The 22,696-nt window shown below is 43.1% G+C and overlaps 1 protein-coding gene across 4 annotated transcripts in view; it reads left to right on the top strand.

Moving 5' to 3' along the window:
• Frmd4b (FERM domain containing 4B) overlaps nt 1–22,696 on the top strand; it is a 232,878-nt gene that overhangs the window by 185,056 nt on the left and 25,126 nt on the right. For all 4 annotated transcript variants that reach the window (XM_028773016.1, XM_028773014.1, XM_028773015.1 and 1 more), the window contains exons 8-11: nt 5,373–5,456; nt 6,677–6,742; nt 9,119–9,176; nt 10,965–11,051. In XM_028773016.1, coding sequence (XP_028628849.1) covers nt 5,373–5,456; nt 6,677–6,742; nt 9,119–9,176; nt 10,965–11,051 — 295 coding nt within the window. The remainder of the gene's footprint in view (nt 1–5,372; nt 5,457–6,676; nt 6,743–9,118; nt 9,177–10,964; nt 11,052–22,696) is intronic.

Below are 22,696 nucleotides of genomic sequence, written 5' to 3'. Positions count from 1 at the left end.
GCCCGCCCCGCCCCCCCGCCAAGGAAGGAAGCAAGAACGAACACCACTAATCTAAAGGCATTCTCTTTCTTCTTTTCGTTCTTTGTAGACTATTTTTTAGAGCTTTAAACTTAACAGAAAATTGCTCAGTGAGTGCAGACTTCCTCTCTAGCTCATCACCTTCCCACCCATGACATCTCCTAATAGCATCATCTTGCAGCCATGTGGTACATTTGTGATAAAAGTCCACAGACAAGTGTTGTACAGTCTACAGGTCTTAACACACGCACAGGGTCATATATATCCTCCTTTACAGCACTATATAAATAAAATCACTGCCTACACACACACACCCCCCACCCCACGATCCATCTCTGCTTTGCTACTGAAGCAGAGTAGTGTATTGGTGTCCAGGAAGAACTGGTTCTAAGATCTCCCCTCCCTTTCTTCTAAAATCTGCAGACGCTCAAGTCCCTTGTGTAAAATAGTCTAGTATTTGCCTGTAACCCACACACATTCCTGTTTACTTTGAATCACCTGTCCATGAATTGTGCTTACTACAATGAAAATGTTATGTAGGTCATGGCTATTGTATCGTTTACACCATAATGACCAGGAGAAGTCAGCCTGTGTTTGACACAGGCTCAGGATTTCATAGTTTCAATCTGTAGCTGGTTGAGTCCATGGGTGCAAAGCCTCTACGTACAATCATCTCACTGTTGGCTCCTCTCCTTTAAAAAAAATATTCTATTTTTACTTCTGTGCTTATCTGTGTGTCTGTGTGGGCTATGCACATGTGAGTTTGTGGAGTTCAGAAGAAGGTGTTGGATCCCATGCAGCTGGAGTTACGTGAATAACCCAAGATGGAGGCTGGGATCCAGCTCAGGTCCCCTGTCAGAGCAGTGTATACTCTTAATAGATGAACCATTTCTCCAGCTCCTGCTGGCTTCTCTTTAAACTGGAACTCCTTGAACTAATCCCTACACTGCTTTCCTATTAATGTGTCTGTATTAGTTGCCACCCCCCCACACACACACAGTGATGGATTAGTACAGAAGAAGGCTCTTAACGAGTGACTATTCATTGTTTAGCATGATGGCTCATGACTAACCTTTAGAAATGTATTGATTTATTCAGCCAGCATTTCTAGACAACACCACATTTTACAACGAAGGAAGATAGCATAAACATCACATTTTATGACCGGGGGAGGTTCTGGCTGTCTAGAATCGAAATCATTCTTGAGAGATCTTGGCAGAATGACATCTCCGAGACCAAAATTCATGTACAAAAATTCCAGCAGACAGTACTTATCATTTGAAACACATATCTATTTCTCTGTTTAGGTGCCAGACACAGAATGTGCTTGAGTTGGCAGCCATGATGAGCACTGAGGAGTTCAGTGTTTAAGATGCTTGCCTCTGGGCGGGACATAGAACCAAAGCTATGTTAAATAGTCAGAGCTACAAGTATTCATTAGTACTTACTCTCATCTGTGAGTTTATTGGACAAAATAATAGATACAATGCCTCCCTTTCTTCCCCTCCGCCAACTCTTTTCTCTGTCTTGACTGCATTTTAAAAACTTTTTTGAAGTTATTTCTCATTTATTTTATGTATATGAGTGCATGTGTGTGTGTTTGTGTATCATATGTGTGCGGTGCCTACTGCCTTCAAAATTCAGAAAAGGGTCTCACATTCCCTGGAATTAGAATTACAGATGGCTTTAAGCCTTCATGTGGGTGCTTTGAATTGAACCCAAGTCTGCTACAAGGACAAGTGTTCTTAACCACGGAGCCATCTCTCCAACGCTATTCATTTTTATAACTTAAAAGTCAACAGGTGCATCATATGGAAGTCCTTCACATTAGGCATGCATGTTACACTTATTGCAAGTGAGTGGGTAAATTGATGAGAAATAACAACTTCCAGTATATTGAAATCTCGTTGCCACAAAATTCACTGTAAAACAAAGTAATTCTAGGTGCTGACCTTGGAACATGTCTTAGAACATGCCTTGTGGTTCACCTGCATCTGAAATACAGCAGTATGCATGGGTTGTTGGTGTTGAGCAACTGCAAAAAGCTCTGTCCTAGCCTGGTGTGTGGTGGCTTCTGCCTGGTACTACAGTATTAGAGAATCAGAGACTGGAGGATCATGAATTTGAGGCCAGCCTAGGCTAAATAGCAAGATCCTGATCTCAAAAATCAACAGAAGGGAGTAGGGTGGGGTGTGGGAGTTGAAGAACAGAGCATAAAATTTTTAAGAAAATAAAGAATAGTCCTAAGAGTTGACAGCTGACCTTTAATATGAATAAAATTGACTGTAGTATATTTTAATTTTCTGGAAGCACAAACCAGTTTCCCAAGATTGTCAGTTTGATTAAGTGCTACTGCTCAGGTTCCAAGTGAGTCGAGTGAGTTGTTCTTATGTAAGAACAGGAGCCAAGAAACTTTTTACTTCCTGTAGTGATTAAGAGAGCTGAGTCTTTCCCCTTTAGGTAGGTCTCAACCCTTCTCCTAGGAAAACACATCGAGTATATGTGGAACCCACTTTAAGCTCTTCAGCATAAACATCTGGCAATAGAAAATGATTTCCATAGATATTGCTGTCATTCTTCTGTTATTCCCCTACCATCCTCCAAATGCAATTGGCCCACCCAACCATCTTTGGAAAGTTCATCTCTTGTATAAATCTCTAGAATAGATAAAACTAGAAAACAAAGGAGAAGCATCGCTTTCTTTTTTTTCCCCCATATATTTTTAATTTTATGTACACTGGTGTTTCATCTGCATGTATGTCTGTGTGAGTGTGTCTGATCCCCTAGAACTGGGGTTGTCTCTAGATAATTGTGAGCTGTTGTTTGAGTGCTGAGAACTTAACCCAGGTTCTCTGAAAGAGCAGCCAGCGTTCTTAACCACTGACCCGTCTCTGCAGGCCCAAGGAGAAGCTTTTCAACTAGGTAATAGGAGTGAGCAATATCTAGTACTGAATGGTAGGTGTGGGCCACACAAATGGAGGATAGGTGTGGGCCACACAAATGGAGGATAGGTGTGGGTCACACAGATGGAGACCATGCTTTGGTCCCCAGTTTGTTGTTGTTTTTCTTCTTTTCTTTCTCTTTTGGGTCCCTGCCATCATACAGGTGTTCACTTGCTCTGTGAGGTCTAGGTGAATGACGTGAAAGGAAATTCACCCTGAACCCAATGTATGGTCCTCTACAAGGAAGTTTGTGTGCTTTCAGTATAGTGGGAAATGTCTTGGTTTTAATGAGATGAGCCCCATAGTCCAGGCATTTGAATACTGGGTTTCCAGTTGGTGGCTGTTTGAAGAGGTTTAGAAGATGTGGCCTTGCTAGGGGATGTATGTCACTGCGGGAGAGCACTGAGGTTTCACAAGACTCTTGCCATCTTCAGTTCACTCCCTGCTTCCTACATTCAGTTCCGGATGTGAGCACTCTGCTTCTGCTTCAGCTGCCACATCTGGAGTCTGGAGCTTGCTACCATGCTTCTCTGCCACCACGGTGATGGACTCTTATATCTCTGGAACTATGAGCTCAAAGTAAACCTCTCCATCTATAAGTTGCCTTGGTTGTGGTGTTTTATCACAGTCACAGAAAAGTTAGCAATAGGGGAAGTTAATGTAAAAAAAAAAAAGCCTAAATGTTAAGTTTGAAAACTTGCCAGTGTTTTCCTTAGCACCTGGTGGAAGGATGTGTATTAGTTACTTACTTCATTGCTGTGACCAAATACCAGGCAAGAAGTAACTTAAAGAAGGATCAGTTTATTTTGGCTCACAGTCTGAGGGTGCAGTCCATCATGGCAGGGAAGGCATGGCAGTGAAGTCACGACAGCAGGAGTGTGCAGCAGCTATTTTCATTGTTTCCATAGTCAGTGAGCAATGAGAAGTGAACGATGGTGGTCAGCTGGCTTTTCCCTCTTTATCAGTCCATGACCTCAGCCAATGGGATGGCACCACCCACATTCAGAGTGGGCTTTTGCTCCTCATTTAAACCTTACTGGAAATGTCCTGATAGGCACCCCCAGATGTATGTTTCCATGGTGTTTCTAAATCCCCTCAAGTTGACAAACCAAGTTAGCCATCACAGGGTGTAAGGGGTTGTGCCTTTGCCGAGTTGAGAATGTTCAGCATTCTAGGGCCGTCTAAGATGGCGCCTTGGGAGGAGGACAGCTGGGAGTCAAGGTTAGAACACAATGGTAAAGAACCTGGCCTTAGGAGCCAAGCTGACTAACTTCAAATGCGTTCCTCCTCTACACAGTAGCCATGAACAGTTAGCAACAGAGCCAGCATCTCTGAACCTCACCAGAAAAAAATGGAGAATAATGATGCCTTCTACATGAGAAGATTGGCACCCAGCCTACACGAGGACAATAATGCCACTAAAGGCACTGCTTAGGGCCTAGTACTTAACCTTTCAACAACATTTAGCTGATAGGAAGAGAGGAAGATATGGGCATTGGGGAGAGGCAGAGTTAGCAAGACTGTGTGGAGAACACCATGGTTCTTGGGATTGTGATCCACCTTTTCATGTATGTTTCCTAGGATCTAATAGACCTTCTAGAATCATGTTTCCTTCTTCCTTGAATGCTCAGGGAATCTAGAGAAATGTTTCTCTCGTAACACATGACCAGATCTCACTGGCTCATATTACATGTTCTCTACAAAGACCACACCTTTCTTGTGACCACTAGAATTTGTACATTTTATATAGCACTTTTATAATTTTATAAATTATAAAAATTTGTAAGATTTTACAATTACTAGTTTTATAATTATAGAATGTCCAGACAGTATACAAGTACATTTTAGTTCACTGTGGGCAATGTGAGAGTTCCCTTGGGTTTATCAAAAACATGTTCTCCCTTCCTCTTATAATCCGGAGAGTTCTGCAGAAACCCACTTTCCAAAGCCGGTTGTGTGGGTCTATTGTACTTCAGAAGATGATAGGGATAGGAGCGACAGCAGTGTCTATGTAAACCGTTTTTATTGTGGGATGTCTATGTTGAAGAACTTGTAGATGGTCTGTGAGTGGTCCTGTGGAGACTGATGCTCCAACACACTGAATGTTAGGAGTTCCTGGATGTGATTAGAATGATGCTACTATAACATGGAAACATGTATAGTAGAATATAAAGATGCTATGTAAAAGTAAAATATGAAAAAATGTCTTCAATCCCATTCATCTTACATAATGAAATCGATGCTCACAGGAAGTATTGGAGACTTCAAAGTATCTGATGTGGTTGTCTCATAGGAGGGCGGTCTCTAGTGAGTAACAGGTTCTACAATAGCCATTCAGGTTTCTTCATCAGAAAGCCTGATTAGATGTTTCTTCAGGTGACAATCTGATATTAATACACTGTTTCTTTCCAGTGATGAGAATGCCAGGAAAGACTTGAAGACACTGCCAGTCTTTCCAACCAAAACCCTTCAGGAACATCCATCACTCGCGTACTGGTAAGCCAAGACAGCCCCGTGCTGAGGTCAGGGCCTCCACCGTGCAGTGAGTACTAGCAGGAAATGAAAAAGAATCACTTTTTTTTTCTTTCAAGTTACTTGTACTCCTTGTAAACATAGTCTCCAAACCATGAAAATGGCCTTCTTTTGGACACACACAAAAATTATGAAATAAAAATGATAAAACATCCCATTTTGATAACTTTAAATATGAAAGCTGGAATACATTTTCCAAATATATAGTGAAATTAGATACAGAGCCTACAACTGCATTCGGACTCTGGAAACTTCAAAACAAATTTCTGTTAAATGAAAGTTTCTTTTTAAAAAAAAACAATAGGGTGGGGTGGGAGGCTAGTGGTAAGGTGGGGTGGGAGGTTGGGGTGAGGTGTGGTGGGGTGGGCGATGATTGACCTCAGAGTGATGCCTGTAGTCTCATGGCTACACTGGGGGTGGGACTGAAGAGCTAGCTGAAGTGTAGGGTAAAGTAGAGGCTGAAGAAAGGCTGAAATTTCCAAGTTTCTCCTCTTATAGGTAAGATCAGAGGCTTTTCTCTACAGTACAGTGTCCGAAATGGTAATAAGAATATTTCAGATGGTATTCAGACTCAAATACTTGTGTTTCCTTAAGAAAAAAAAGTCTCATCCCAGGCTGCCTAGAAACCTTTTCCATAACTCAGGGTGACCTTGAACTTTGGGCTTCTCTGCCTCCATCTTCCAAGTGTTGGGATTACAGGCGTGGGCCACTATGTCTGGCTTATGTGGTACCAGGGATGGAACCCAGGGCTTTGTACGTGCTAGGAAAGCACTCTACCTGAGCTACATCTGTGTTTAAGTCAACAACAGCAGAATAGGTCTTAATCTCAACATTACCTTAACAGTGATCTTCAACTAAGCATTTACTATTTGTACTTTGTATCTAGTATTATGGATCTAGAATATTAGTTTTCTGTTTGAGAACTTCATCTTGTTTCCTCTCCTAATAAACAACATTTTAAAATATGAATACAGATCATATACTTATATAAAAGTTAAAGGTCATAGTGGAAGTAGTCACATGCTGATTGAGGAGTGGGATCCCACAGAAACAGCAGAAGATGCCACTTTGTCTCCCAAGTGAGGAAGTTCCTCTCAGGTTTCCAGTGGCTGCCTAAGAACATAGAAATGGAATCTGGATGTCAGAAAGACACATGTCACCATGTTTATTTCCCTGTTTTGCAGTGAGGACAGAGTGATTGAGCATTATTTGAAAATCAAAGGTCTCACTCGAGGTCAAGCTGTGGTCCAGTAAGTATCATTTTTCTTCTTGTCTAAGTATAGTTTTAAAGAAAACATCTTTGTGATTCTATATGTGGGTGTTACCAGTTCAGATGCTCTCCAGTGTGGGGCATGTAACAGAGAAGGAAGTGGCCACCCAGGAAATGGTGAGGATGATTCTGGGCACAGGTAAGGCGACTTAGCTTTGAGTTCAGAAATGATGATGTCAAACTGTCCAACATTTTCAAAGAGAAGAAAGTTCAGTTTGTGATTCTACTTTGGACAGAACTCATGATACATTTGCTTTTGGAGTTCTGTTTCCTCTTACTACCAAGAACAGACCATAGTCATTACTTGGAGGGAGAGACGGAGTGAGGGAAGGAGGGAGACAGACAGACAGACAGACAGACTGATAGACACACTGACGACAGACTGACTGACAGACAGTCTCATGTACACAGGCTGACCCTGAACTCACTAAGTAGCTAAGGATAGCTTTGAATCCCAGGCTCTCCCTGCCTCCCAGCTGCTGGAACTCTAAGTGCCACTACACCCATCAACTGCCATATTCTTTGACTTCATAGAGGTACCACTGATTTATTAAGAATTCTTCCCTTGATACAATAACTTCTAAGTTATTGATAGTTATGAAAACCAATCTGTTATAGTCTGTGACTGTCCCAGTACCTGGAGAGCACCTCCTGAGGGCTGTAACTTTATGAGAAAGAGTATGAACTGCTGCAAGCGGCATAAGTTGTGTGAGAAGTGAGACAAGGACCCAGGTCGCCTGTCCCCTGGCAAGGACACAGTCTTCTTCACTCTCTTACTCCTTCACCAATCTTGTTTTCATGACACACTGTGATGCTCAGGGAGGAAGGTAGAAGCCAAGCAGTTCTAAGGTTGAACCCTTGGCATTTCCATTCATTGTACCTGTTTCCCAGGCTGAGGGTAGAGGAGAGTGCTGGGGTGAAGCAAGGATAGAAAGATAGTTTCCCTGAAGGATTTTAGTCAGGCTGACATGTGCGTTAGGAAGGGTCATTATTTGAAAGAAGCCTGTTGACCTCTCTTGGTCCTTGTTGCACGGTTACAAACACTGACTGTTTAACTTGGTTAATGTTTGTCTGTGGGGTTCCAATCCCTGCTCCAGGCTTGTGCACTTGTATCACTGTTTGATGCTGGCACGTTCACCTAGCCCCTTTGTGTTCATTTACATGTAGGGCAGTTACCTAAGAAATTACCAAGTTAGTGATTGCAGTGTCCAAAGAAATTAATCTTCAAGATGCCATTAAGTCGGGCAGTGATATATTGTATTAAAGTTTCAAATAATAAATAAAAACATCATTTTAGCTTGAGGGGGAAAAATCCCCTCCAGTTAAATAGGGATTTCATTTCCTTGGGGACTTCTTACCCAGTTCAGCCCACTCTTTAAAGGTACATAGTACCTTCTTGAACAAAAAGAGAAGCGGTGACATGTGCCACCATACCAGTCTCAAAAGTTAACCCTTCCTGTTTGCATATTAAGTGTTTGCCTTAAAAATATTTATAATGTGGAGCTGGGGAGATTGCTCAACAGTTAGGAGAACTGGCTGCTCTTCCAGGGATCCTGAGTTCGATTCCTAGCACCCACATGGTAGCTCACAGCCTTTCATAATTGTCCTGTGGATTCTGATGACCTCTTCTGGTGTGCAGATGTACATGCATACAAAATACCATATGCATAACATGCATAAATAGGCTACATATGTGGCACATACCTTTTATCACAACACAACAATAGGTTAGCCTGGTGTACAGAGAAGGATATTCAGGAAAACCAGGGCTATACAAAGAAGAAACCCTGTCTTAGAGAGAAAGGGGGAAGAGAGAGAGAGGGAGGGGGAAGAGGAGGGGGAGGGGGAGGAGAGGGGAGGGGAAGGGGAGGGGGAGAGGCAGAGGGAGAAGGAGAGATAGAGTATAAATAAATAAATTTAAAGTTTTCAGTGTTAGCCGGGGCGGTGGTGGCGCATGACTTTAATCCCAGCACTTGGGAGACAGAGGCAGATGGATTTTTGAGTTCGAGGCCATCCTGGTCTACAGAGTGAGTTCCAGGACAGCCAGGACTACACAGAGAAACCCTGTCTTGAAAAACAAAAAACAAAAAACAAAAACAAACAAAAAAAAAGTTTTCAGTGTTAATGGGATCTGTCTGTAAGTTGTAGAAATGTTCACTGTATGTATTTTGTTAGAAAGCCTCTGACCTTTGCATAAGGTACAAACCACATTACTCTTTACAATGGTTCACTACGCTGTGTTTCCTTGAGTCAAGGAGCTTAGTCATCATTAAAGAAGGGAAGCAGAAGCACATTGTGTTTTCCCAAAGGACCCTTTTACTGTTTTGATGAGCTTACAATGTGTCCATTTCTTTAGGTATATGAAAATAGTAGAAGCCCTACCAACCTATGGGGTCCATTACTATGCAGTGAAGGTAAGCGCTTCTCATATTCCAGAGTTTCCCACAATGCCCACCAAGCACTGCAAGTCACTGAGCAGCATCTGAATGTGTGTGTAAACTGTGTCTGGAATTTGCAGTGTTTTAAATTATTGTTTAAAATTTTTGCTTATTTTATTTATGTGTGTGTGTTTGTCTGCATGTATGTCTGTGTACTACATGCATACAATGCCCACAGAAACCAGAAGAGGGCATCAGATTCCCAGGAATTCAAGTATCAGATGGTCGAAAGCCACCATGTGGGTGCTGGGAACTGAACTCTGGTCCTTTGGAAGATGCCAGATCTCTGAACTACTGAGCCATCCCTCCAGCCCTCAAATTTCAGTATTTTAAATAGAATTGTTTTCTTAATGTTTTATGTTTATTACTGTTTGTAGCAAATTATAAAGTATATCATATAAATAAAAAGCGTATCACTTTTGCAAAATGCTACATTCAGGTGCTTTCTAGATGTATTCTTTCTTATCTCATATTTCTATCTATGTATCTATGTATCTATCTATCTATGTATCTATCTATCTATCTATCTATCTATCTATCTATCTATCTATCCATCTCTTCCTCCCTTCCTGTCTCCTTTCCTCCCTGCTCCCCTTGCATTCTGGGTATTGAACCTAGGACTCGTGGCACGCTAGGTCCATTCTTTATCACTGAGTCCACCTGCCTGCCGTTCCAGGCCATCCTCACTATCTACCCTTAGTGATTTTTGTTTTCTGTTATTTGCCTCATGAGTGCTCCTGGTTCCTCCTTTGCTCACTCCTCCATGTGACAGTGACGTCAGCCTTCAATGTTGATGCACACGTCCGTGGGAAATGGGAAGATTTTGCAAATGTTGCATTATCACACCCTCATCAGTGTGCTTTGTCTCCTTGTGTTGATAAACAGGAAGAAGCCAGCTAAGAAATATTTTCATAGTAAAGGATGCAGGGTAGATAAAGGGAGTTTTGTTTGAGAGAAGCATAATTTCATAACTGATAAGCTAGCTCTTCAGTGACTTTCGATGTCATGACAATGTTGAAATCTTTACCATTGCAGATGTAGGGAAATCAGATAATGCGCACTTTCATATTGAGGATGCCTGTGCTAAAAACGTATCCAAATTTCATCTTCATTCTCACTGATTCTGCTTTGCATATGCACACACGCCTGACCCTAACTGTTTCCCTCTGTCAATACATTCTTTCCATCGGAAAAAAAAGGCCCAGTAAACAAACAATACGCTTATAATAGAATATCATATATATCTGCTCTTCACATGTCTCTCAGACTGATTATTCACGCTGGTGTGCAGTTGTCCAATTCCCCAAAAGGTATTCTTACTTCTCCTCTGTTCATTGTTAACTGTGCTCTGAGCAGTGGGGCTCGGGAACCTCTGTTTTTCTCATGGTAATCCCTTGGAAACTTCACAGCATTTACAGCTGGTGATTTAACTGAGAGAACAAAGGTCTTTTTAAAAAAAAAAAAAAAGTCATAACTAATTTTGGGCTGAATTAATTCTTGGTTGAATTCATTTTTTTATTCTCTCCAATGATTTAATCAAAACAGTAATGCTTTAGTCTTTTGGATGATAATACCTGCGTTATTAGCTTTGCATGTGTGCTTATTATTTGAAGAAAATATCTTAACAAGTTTCGAAGCATGGCTCTGCTTACCCACACAGATTTATATTGGGTGGTTAGTACTTCTTAAAGAAATTAATAAACAGCACTTCCCATCTAGAAGATGTAACCAATCTTGGGTCTCATGTATTTTCTGTCTTTTTAGGATAAACAGGGACTTCCATGGTGGCTTGGGATCAGCTACAAAGGAATTGGCCAGTATGACTTACAAGACAAGGTGAAGCCACGGAAAGTAAGTGAATGTTCTAGAACTGACAGCGTCACTTTCAGCGGTACCTGGAACACTCTTGAGTAGTGAACTTTGCTAGGTGAAGCTGTGGTACAGAGGCTACTCACATTCAGTGTAGCCTTTTATTTTATTCATTTTTTACTTTATGCATATGAGTACACGCTCATGGTTTTCAGACACACCAGAAGAAAGCATCTGATTCCATTACAGATGGTTGTGAACCACCATGTGGTTGCTGGCAGTTGAACTCAGGACCTCTGGAAGAGCAGTCAGTGCTCTTAACCACTGAGCCATCCCCTCCAGCCCCAGTGTAACCTTTTAAGATGACTCATTTACGCACAATCTACCCAGTTCTATCTTTTCATTTGTTCGTTGAGACAGGCTCTTGTGTGGCATGAACTGATCCTGTCTGCCTCCATCTCCCAAGTGCTAGAATTACATGCACATGCTACCACACCTGGCCATATCTGCCTGTCGGTTCCCAGGTAATAACCTAAACTGTGCACTAAGGCTCAGCTATGAAGCTAACCGTAATATGGTTTACAGCCCCTACACTTTGGTTTAAATCCAAAGTTTTTGTGGTGATTATTTCCCAATGAAATGGTTATAAGCAATCTCTCCATAACTGCAGCTATTTTTGCTTATCTTCATTTTCATTGTCTTTTACAGCAAATATAGCTGCTTTCTGAAAATAATAATAAAAAAAAAAGGGCTAAAGGGCCAGAATCTATCAGATTTGGGTTTTCCAAAGCCAAATAGTTACTATTTATCATTATATCATTGTAATCCTGGTATTTGAAAGGCAGAGATAAGAAAATCAGAAGTTAAGGTCATGCTCAATTATGTTCTGAGTTAGAGGCCAGCTAGGGCTATATGAGATCCTGTTGCCAGAAAGCAAATTAAAAATAGGGGGGAGCACCTTTTTTATGAAACTTCTACTCTCACCTCAAGTATAAGTGCAGAAGATGCAAATTGTCACCTAGTATGATTTGATGAATCTGTATAGATCACCATCCAGCAGCCATTGATCTCCTCACGTACAGTGAGATAAAACCTACTCACGCTGTTCTGGGTGAGGTTTCTACTCTTCCTTCTTACGCTCTGCTGCCGTCCCTGCAGGCTGTAGGAGTGAAACAGTGGCCTCTTAATAACAAACTATGGTTAACTGACCTGCCTTCTCACAACCCAGCATCACAGTCGAAAGTAACTCCTACATGTCCACCTGTCTCCTGCTGTGTTCCTTATAAAGCAACCCCGGAAACTAACCACGCTCTGTGTCTTATGAGACTCCTTCTACCATCGAGCAACGCTCACAATTGTCCTTGAGTTATGGAAACCAAGCACCTTTCTTGTCCCCACTCCATGGTTATGACAACACGGATAATATGAGAGGTTGCGTTGGTCGAGCGTGGCTTCCCTTCCCATGCTCATCCAGCTCTGCCGGGCCAGACTAGTCAGGCTTTGAGGCTGCTTGTTAGAGAAGTATTAACAAAAACAACAAGGCAGCATCCAACCACCACATCCTCCTGTGCTTGTCATCAGCTGGCTGGCAGTTTCTGTCAGCCCCTGTGAGCAACAGTAGAATAAGGAATGTTGGGGCTGAGATCCAGGGCCTTGCAAAAACCAGGCAACCGCTGCTCCCCAAGCCTCCCACCACTTTTAAAGCTTCCCAGGATTCCATTGTGTGGAAATACATACTCTTTTTAACAGATTCTCACAATCCTCCTGTTCTCCCTCCACCCAATTTCCAGACTACAAGTTTGGCCACCACACCTAACTAACTATCAACTCTCTTCTGGTGGACATTACAGTTTCCACTGCGGGTGGGGCAGTGGGCTCAGGGTACTGAGCACAAGACAGTCCCAGCCAAGCCCTTGCCTGTCCTGGTTTCTTAAGACACAGCTCACCTGCAGCACTATGTTTTTGCTCATTAGTCAGGCCTGAATTTTACCTTTTCAATAAAGAACACACAAGAGTCTTGTTCGGTTTTGCTAAACTTGTGTGCAAAATAGAACTTACATCAACTCATAAGTCAACTTATAATCACCTAGCATGGCCTGATAAGTACGAAATTCTCACAACACTGGAAGTGTTTCTTAAAAAAAAAAAAAAAAAAAAAGCAACCTCAGCATTCCTTCCACTCTCGGAGCTCTTTCTCCTCTTTCCTTAATAAATCTCTGTTTACAGTGCATAAAGAAACACAGACAAGCCCTCCGATTTTTCTCCCCACGCAGTGGTGAATCAGATCTCGCAGCAAGTGCTGAACTTAATTTCCTCTCTAGTGCCCCTGACTCACAAGCCTTGCCCCACATCCACAGCTTCATAAAAATCGGTACACACTGCTTCACACCGATCACAATCGCGCCAGCCTGTTCGTTCCAGAGTCTAGACAAGGGTCAGCAGCCACTTCCTGTTATCAGTCTGCAGTTTTCCTCTTTCCTTTTCAAGATCTGCCTCTCCCTTCTGACAGGATGTTAGCTCTCTCCTTGTGCTATCAATTCCTTGCCCTCTCCTCTCCATCAGTTCAGGGGACCACTCTGGGCTGCGGTTTGCACCCTGCTTTCGTTTGTTGAAATCTGATGGTGGATCTTGCTTTCGTTTGTTAAAATCTGATGGTGGATCTTGCTTCTGGGTACTTCTTGCCTTCTGTAACCTACTCATTTGAGTGGGGGACAGAAGTGTTTCTGCAAGGCTCCTTCCTGGCCAGCTTGCACATGTTAAAAGGATGCATAGTTTAAAGGGTTGTGAGCATCCACATAAAAGAAGAAGACTCATGATGCTTCAGCATCTGGGCATGGAGCAAGTTCTCCAATGCCCAGAAACGAATGGAGGTCATGCTGACAAATCAATGGCCATGTGCCTAACTTGATGTACAAGCAAACCAGGAGAGAAACGTACCAAGAATCAGACACTCATAGCAAAAGACTGGTTTTAAAAGGGGTTGTTCAAGGCCTGTTGGCAAAGGCCTGTGAGCCCTTCTAGTGTCTGTCAATTATTACCTCTGTATGTCGGAGACCATGTTTGTTTTACTATCAGGGCACTAACAAGCATTCTTCATTTGTTCCAGCTTTAAGTTTTTGCCAGTCTTGGGGTTGGGCAGGGGTCCAAGTGGTTTTCCTTCAGTGAAACACCATGATGCACCCCCAAGAGTTGAGGGGATGTCCTCCACCCCTGATGTCTATTTTCTCTGTGATCTTGGTTCTGTGTATGAATTTGTGTATGTTTGTATGGATATCTGTGTGTATTTTTGCCATGCCGAGAATCCAACCCAGGGACTCCAGCAGGCTAAGCAAGCACTCTACCACTGAGCTATATCCCCAGTCTGTATTTGCCCTGTGATCCTGGGTACAATTTTCACCTCTTTAAAGGTGTCTTCCTCATCTTGCACAACTGTAATCCCACTAGCTGAAGGGGAGGGTATGAGAACTGAATGAGATTCCATTCTGCCCAGTGCCTGATAAACAGCTATCACCAGATAAGGACCAATCATTCCTTGGGAGGGAGGAAGGCAAACAATTAAAGAGAGTATTCGAAATATTTTTATACTGGTGGAGAAGAACCCAGTATTGCCGCAAAGCAGTGCAGGTATATTAGAAGTCCCTATTTTCAGTCCCTATTCCGTACTTGTAAACCCTTTCCTCCCCTATGTGTGACCCATAATGCATGAAGATGTGCTTGCTATCTATGAAAAGAAAAATCATTAGTGACTTTATGACCGGTTCTCGTGTATCCCAGACTGGCCTTGAATTTGCTGTATAATGAAGGAATCTTGAATTGTTGATTTTTGAGCCTTGGACTTGGGTTCCGAGTATGCACTATTATGCCCTGTTTATATGAGACTGAGGTTCAACTCCAAGGTTTCATGCACACAAGGCCAGTACCCTACCAACCGAGCCAGCCCCTCTTCTTAGGGTTTTATTGCTTGCTTGGCATTTTTTAAAAAATATTTATTTATTTATTTATTTATTTATTTATTTTATGTATATGAGTACACTGTCACTGACACACCAGAAGAGGACATTGGATCCCACTACAGATGGTTGGGAGCCATGTGATTGCTGGGAATTGAACTCATGACCTCTGGAAAAGCAGCCAGTGCTCTCAACCCCTGAGCCATCTCTCCAACCCCTTGTTTAATATTGTGAGAGAAAGAAAATGTCTTCCACAAGGAACTAGACAGTCCATCCATGGGCGAGTAAGGCATTAGTGTGTATGTCATGACCTAACTCTGGCTCTATAGCACAAACTTCCTCTAGAAAACAGGGCCTGTAAGAGAGCAGACATGAGGGACCAATAGGGCACTGCTACGCAAGGTGTCACCTAGACCATCCTGATGAAATGCCTTTCAAGATTAGCATCTTATTACATCATAGCATGATAAGAGATCTTTGCGGCGAATATCTTCACTCTTGGCCTTCAGTTAACTGATTTTTTTTAAAAACTGTTGGAATTTCCTCGTGCCTGGAGGCGGATGTGTTAAGCAACACACACAAAGTCCTTCTGTTCCACTGTTACAGCAGCACTCGTTCCTGTACCAAAAGGCAGCAGCTTGATTATCTGTATAGTCCCAGACATCATGACTGTTTCTACTTCAACTTGCTCTTCCCACTGCTATCTTGTCGCCCTGGACCACATAGAAGGTCCTTCTATCCCAGAGTAGGGATAATGCTAGGAGACCAGGAGAGCACTGTCTACATCAATACAACGCACTGTCTGGTGTGGAAGAGAAACACTGGATTACAAAATGTGGCCAGAGGACCAGTCCATCCTGTTTGGAAAGTGGGTAATTAAGCTTCAGCCACACCAATAATCAATCTGATTGTTTAAACCTGCAGAGCCAATAGGAGGAAACCGCCAATCCTATCACATGGATTTGAAATGAGAACCAGTTCTGCATTCTCACTGACCAGCTGGGACTTGGAGCTGCCACTTAGCCTCTCTGCCCCCTCATTTTCTCATCTGTCAGGCTGGGAGAATTCTCCCTCCACTCTTACCTCACAGTGCAGTAAGCATCCAGTAGGCTAAAGGAAGTTGTTCAGAGTGCATGAGTCCCCTTTACCCCATACTTTACACAGTAGGATGTCTCTCTCCACCTCCATGCTCAATCCCAGTTAGGGGCTTTAATTCTGTAATGAGGACTTTCCAGTTGAATATTGTTGCAGAAGGTGAAAGGCATTCTAGAGCAAGCCCCTTTTCCTTCAGGAAGTCCCCATCTCATTGCAAGGAAGATTGGGAAGCATTGTCTTCATGCTGGCAGGCTGTGCCCAAAGCTATAACTCAAGTGGTTTTGTTACCAAAAAGAAATGTAAAAATACACTCTGGAGGAAGTAATCGTGGCTGCTGACTTATCTGTTTCTCTGAAAATCTTCTAGAGAGATGGTCAGTGGGAACAAGTAAAGAAATCATATAATTGTAAACTCTGAATTATCTCTGGTAATTCTGTTGAGATGGAAGAACAGGCATGGGATGGAGGGGGGCATTTGGTGTGTTCAGGGAAGGCCTCCCTGGGAGGGTGAGTGTTTGAAGGAGACCACTGACCACATCTTCAAGAATGAGAGGATTTCTTGCGTAGGAATAGCAGGTGTTCTCTGCAGAAGGGGAAATGCTTCTGCACAGAGGGAACCACCTCATACCCACTGGTCACCCTCTTGCTTGCTATACCTAGGCCTTAACCAATGGTAGAATTGCCACACACAAAGAAAAATGACACGTAGTGTTGGAGTTTATAGCTCGGGTGTTCGCCTAGAGTGGGTAGGGTGCTTGCCTAACACGTAGGAGGTCTTAAGTTTTATTCTCAGCACCGTATAAACCAAGCATGATGGAATATATACCTTTGATCTCAGTGATCAGGAAATAGAGGTATGAAAATCAAAAATTCAAACTCATCCTTAGACTCAGAGCAAATTTGAAGTCAGACTGAGAAATAGTGAGTCCTGGGGGCTGGATGTGGGGACAGGGAGAGAGAGACAGAGACAGTCACAAACACAGAGACATAAACCATAAGCAGAGACAGAGAGTACCTGGTCATCTGTGACACCTGGGAACAGCACCATGCCAGGCCTGGTTGTCTGGTGCACATGCCCATGTGCCCCCATGCAAGTTCTAACAGGAAGGAGATCAGTTCCTCAGTCCTGGGTAGAGACTTGGCCACAGGGGAAATTTCGGTGAGATGATGTCGTTTTAGATGTCCAATTTTTATATGACACATTTTTTTTAATACCCAGAACTTTTTCATCTAAACCTATTTGCAAAATAGCCAACACATTTAACTGATTACATGTGAGGTATGACATTTTATATACATATGGCTAGGAAATCACATCTGAAGAAAAATAGTTTTCAGACTCTGAGAATGTTCTGTTGAGATCTCTTAGAAAAGTGTTTTTACCACAGCTGATACTGTTGGACGTGCAGGGATAGATAGTCTCAATAGAGAGAGAGAGAGAGAGAGAGAGAGAGAGATAGCCTTTACTCTGGGATAGTTACATCTCTCAAGCAGGTAGCAGGTAATGTTTCTACTTAGAAAAGTACCTGAACAACCATGTTAATGCTGAAAAGTATTATCTACATGAAAGAATCAGAACTCTGATACTTACTAGCATAGAGCAAAAGCCTCTTTATTTACATATTCTACCCCTCAGAACCTAGAAAGAACACAAAATATTGCCCCCTAACTCAGCATTCCTCAGCCCTGGCTGGATGACTATCTCCTTTGAAGTATGGGATTGTCCTGAGCATAGTAGTATAAGGCACAGTGTCTGCACTATGTCCTGGCAGCATCCTCTCTTCCCATGTGATCACTAGCCAAGTCTCCTCCCATCACCAGATGGCCTGGAGGTGGGGTGGAGGTGGGGAATAGTTCAGTTATGGTGAGCTGCAAACCACTAGTAATTGAAGTTGAGGGATATGCAGGTCACAGGACACATCTGTTAAACCCAGCGCTTGGGAAGCTGAGGCAGGAGGATCAACATGGGTCTAAGACTAGCCTTGGCTGTGAAATCAAACTCCATTTCAAGGGACTTGGTCCTATTCCACCAAATGGCTGCCGTAACTGCCTTCTCTGTTCTTTTTAATCTGAAATATAAATGAATATTACTCTTTCCTTTCCTTCTCTCCTCCTACTTTTCCTCCTCTTCCTGTTAAAAACACAACAGATGCCCCTGTAGATTCCCCCGCTCCCCGGCATGCTGTGGTGCTATGCTGGAGTTTTGGATGCTGACTGATTTCATGGGACTCCCAGATCCATCCCTGCTGCCTGGGTGTCTTGGCCAGTATAGTGGCACTTCTGTGAGTCTTTGTTTTCTCCTGGATGGGATTTAGCTTAAGATGGTGATTCCATGTCTGGTTGTTGGGAAGAGTTAGTTCACATAGTTTTTGGTACCCTCAGAGGCATTAGTAATATCATTATTCACCAGATATAACCTTTAGAATATGTTAGTGATATCTGGTTTGTTTTGCTCCACGTCATGGGGCATGGGGGAATCACCCTCCCCAAGTGACTCATTGTTTGATGTACCTTGGCTGTGACTATCCTGAATTTAGTCATTTCCATTTGAATTTGTAGTTAAATGATTAACCCACAATACAAGAGCAATGAAAAGTCCCAACTCCTTGTGATATCTTTTCCTACCCCACCTTACTGTCAGACCTGGGTGATGTTTAGATGCAGTTTGTCATGATTTAGAAGAGAACTGGATCCTTTCTATCCAAAGTGCTCCCCCTGAGGGGGGGGGGTCTTAAGATCCTCAAGCAAAACCCCCTGTCCTGTGCATCAGGTTCTCCAGCATTCCTCTGCTTGTCAGGACACATTCCTTTTTCCTGGCTACTCCAGACAGAAGGGAGCTTGCTGCCCAGTCTGTCTGTAGGGCCAGCTGATGCCCCACCCCTCTGTTTCTCTATTCCTTTATGACTGCCAGGTACGGGACAGAGGAACAGATTTCCTCCCTATAGGACATATCAGGAAAGCACCCATGAGACCCACACTCCCTGCCCAGGATGCATCAGGAAACCACCAACGAGATCCATGCTCCCAGCCCAGTGTGGTCATAGAAATTGAGAACTGGAAGCCTGATGACACAGCTATGTCAACAGAATAACTGAGCTGTTTCCTCTGTGGAAAGACAGATGTGGAGCCAGATAGCCATTGCCAGCTCTGTTTCTGCTCTTAAGTGGCTGTTGTCCACTTAGTAACAATTAGCCCAGTGTTCAGCAAGCCCTTCACAACACATTAGCTCACTGATGTATATTCCAAGCTAGGCGCTGGGCCAAGTACCCTACAAACATAAACTTGTATTTGGATAACCTTTGGAGGCAGGCATCATTGGTCCATTTAACAGAAGAGGAAACTGAGGCTTAGGAAAGTTAAGTGCCCTGATGATCAGCACAGCTGATTGCGTCTAGTTTTTCGAGGGCTTTATACATGGGTGGGATTTAACCACAGAGCAACGATGGATATCAACAAAATACCTTAAATGTTTAAGATACTCCTTTCTTTGAATGATGTGTCATAATGTGGCAAATTTGAGTAGTGGATCCAATTATAAGGCCAAACAGGCAAGGCAGTCCTGTGTGTGCATGCCATGAGGGATTGGACATGCTCACAGCTCAGCAATAATCGCAGGGCATTGCCCATAGGAGGTAATATACTGTTGAGCCAGGCTTGGTAGTGCATGCCTTTAATCCCAGCACTTGGTGGCAGAGGCAGGTAGATCTCTGTACCTTCAAGGCCAGCCTGGTCTACATAGTAATTTCCAGGACAGCCAGGGCTATATGACTAACAACACCAGCAACAATATAACATCATTGAAAAGAGATGTGTCAAAATCTACTGGTATACCTCAGACCTATTTCCTCAAAGTCCCTCAGGACTCCCACCCCTTTAAAATATCAGACTGTTTTGTTTTGCTTTTAAGGTTTTATTTATTTATGTTTGTGTGTGAGAGACTTTTGCTTGCATGTGTGTCTGCGTTCCACATGTGTTCCTGGTGCTTGTAGAGGTCAAAAGAGGTCAAACCAGCTGGAACTAATATTCTAGTTGTGAGCTGCCCTCTGGGTGCTGGAAACTGAACTCCGCACTCCTCGGGTCCTCCGGAAGAACAGCCAGTTCTGATTCATCTCATCAGCCCCAAGTTCAAGTGGAGATGTGGCTGAGGTGACTTCCTCTAGTCTTTCAAGGGCTTATACATGGGTGGGATCTAACCCGAATGGCAACGATTGATATCAACAAAATGCCTTAAATGTTTAAGACACTCCTTTCTTTGAATGGTGGGTCATAAACGTGGCATTTTTTTTCCCCTAAAGCCTTCAGCTGCCTTTGTGTCTGAACAGGAAGAAAACTTGGTGTAGATACAGTGTTTTACACGAGTTCATTTTCCCAGCAGTACTGGATGCCTGCCTCAGTCCCCTGCCTCAGCGTTTAAATCCTGGATTCTTCCTTGTTTGAAGACAGATGATGAATGACTTTGCGATATATCTTCCTGTTGTGATTCCTTGATTGTAGTTTCTTTGGCTCCCTCTCCCTCCATGTTTTATCCTTTCCTTTACTTTTACAATATCAACGTAACCCAAGAAACTGCCTGCTCGTCTGTATCTACTTCCTTCTGTTGGTTCCAAAGGGGACAACTAATCATTGCAAAAGTCTAGAGTAGAGTCTAGAGCAGAGAGACATCAGGAAGACTTAGTTGATAGTCTTACTTTCACGATTTCAACTCTTTCTCTTACAACTAGCAGTGTCAGTAAAACAACAGATTCTCCAACGAATGGCTTCCACTAAGTACACATCAACAATGAACACTAATCCAAGCCGGCTTTGAAAACATGTCTTTTCCATATTCTGGACGCTACTGAAAATAAATCCCATCCCTTTTCTTCCTGTCTTCCTCTTCCTTTAAAGTCTTCAGGATTAGGATTTTGACTCAGGCAAATTTTTTTTTTCTGTTTTGGTAAGAAAATTCCAAGTAGGTTTGTGTACATGCATGTACGCGTAATTCTTAACTGACTTAACTCCTACGAAATGAAACATACCGCGCCTGACAACTACATCCAAGACGAAGTAAATCTGTAGTGTAAACTGCTTCCATTTTTCCTCCTTTAAGCCTGAATCTTCTCCTCACATTCAGAACCCCTTTGGCACCTTCTTCATTTATCAGAGATGGAGTCCTTCTTATCTGTTTCAGAGGCTACCTTTCTAAGAAAGAGTTTCAAACTAGGCAGGTTGCCTTGGATATCTCCCTAACCTTTCCCCTTTTCATTGGTCTGAAGTCTCCACATGGGTTTGGCTAGAGGGATCCTCCGGTTTATTCTTTGCTGTTATGCACTGGGACGAGAAGAATCTGCATCCTGGTTGAAATCCATAGTCGGTAGCCTATTAGATCCTGCCCACTTGTGCACCTTTAAATGGCATCCATGTCCGTCCCTCCATTGGTCCTTCCAGAGCCTCATCCCCCACCCCAAAACCCCTGGTAAGCAAGCACTCAGAAACGCTTGTAAAGCGTGGTAGGAGAACGATGGTACACACTTCATGAAAAGAAAATCAGACCTGTCAAACAACACTATCTTACATCTAGCCACCACCTAGATCAAGCGCAGCTACAGTAAAAAGTATTTGCAGCAACTGTAAGCGTTGATAGGATCACACGGGATAGGCACCTGGAATTTCTAAAAGATTCCCCAGATGACAGAGATCTGGGCTCTGAACCGTCAGACTGGCGTCCATTTTATGTCAACTTTCTCATAATTTTGAGAATTAAGTATTATTTTCATTTTGATTTATATTTTAATTTGAATTTGAGAGTAAATTTTGAGGACCGAATTCCAGGAAGTACAAGAACTCGGGCAAAAAACATACTCGTGAACAGGGACTAATTTTGTCGGTTGAACTTCATCCCAGCTCTTCTCAAAGCTGAGGTTTCCTGGCCCACTTACTTGCTCTGCATTCTACCCAGAGTGCACGGTCCCAGGCCACTTTCATACTGTTCGAATCTCAAAGCACCCTTTGCGTAAACTTTTAGGATCTGGGGGGAGGGGCGCGGGGAGGGTATAGAGAAGGGATCTCTTCCGACACTCAAAAGCCCTGCCTGTCTCCCATAACTTCTGCAAATCCAGTTGCCATATAATTATTTCCGATTCTCTGTAAATAACTAGAAGCCCTTCCGTTTTTAAGTAGGGTTTCTCCTTTGCCGGGCGCCAGCTTGCTCTTGCTCTGGGCAGGCTGAATGGAATCAACCTAGCATTTCCCATTCGTAAGTGATAAGAGGGGGAGGTGGCGGCTCGCAGAGATCAGGTTTCAAGTGGAGCCCTGGTTTTATATGTGTGGGAATGGACGCAAAGGAAAACACAGCGCGGCTGCCTTCTGACTCTTCCTGTTGAACCTGTTCGTGTGCCAGTGAGTAGACCTGAGTAGAAAGGTTTTCCTCAAACAGCCTTGGGTGAAATTCGTGCCGGATTCAAAGTCGGCTCACCTCCCAGGAAGTACCGTGGGAGTCCAGGCTGCCCCATTTTAGAACTCTTTTCTGAGAAAATCTACCAGATAGAACCTGGCTCCCTTCTCCCTGTCGGGAAAGAGTGTGCTGGGGAGGTGTCCCTCGGCAAAGTGGCTGATGTCAGTGGTGTGTCAACCGTGGGAGGCTCGGTTTGTGAAACCGAGTTAC

Source organism: Grammomys surdaster, unplaced genomic scaffold (genome assembly GCF_004785775.1).
Source record: "Grammomys surdaster isolate TR1022 unplaced genomic scaffold, NIH_TR_1.0 220, whole genome shotgun sequence".
Lineage (NCBI taxonomy): Eukaryota > Metazoa > Chordata > Mammalia > Rodentia > Muridae > Grammomys > Grammomys surdaster.
Note: the sequence above shows the minus strand (reverse complement) of the source record. Positions and strands in the feature narration are given on the sequence as shown.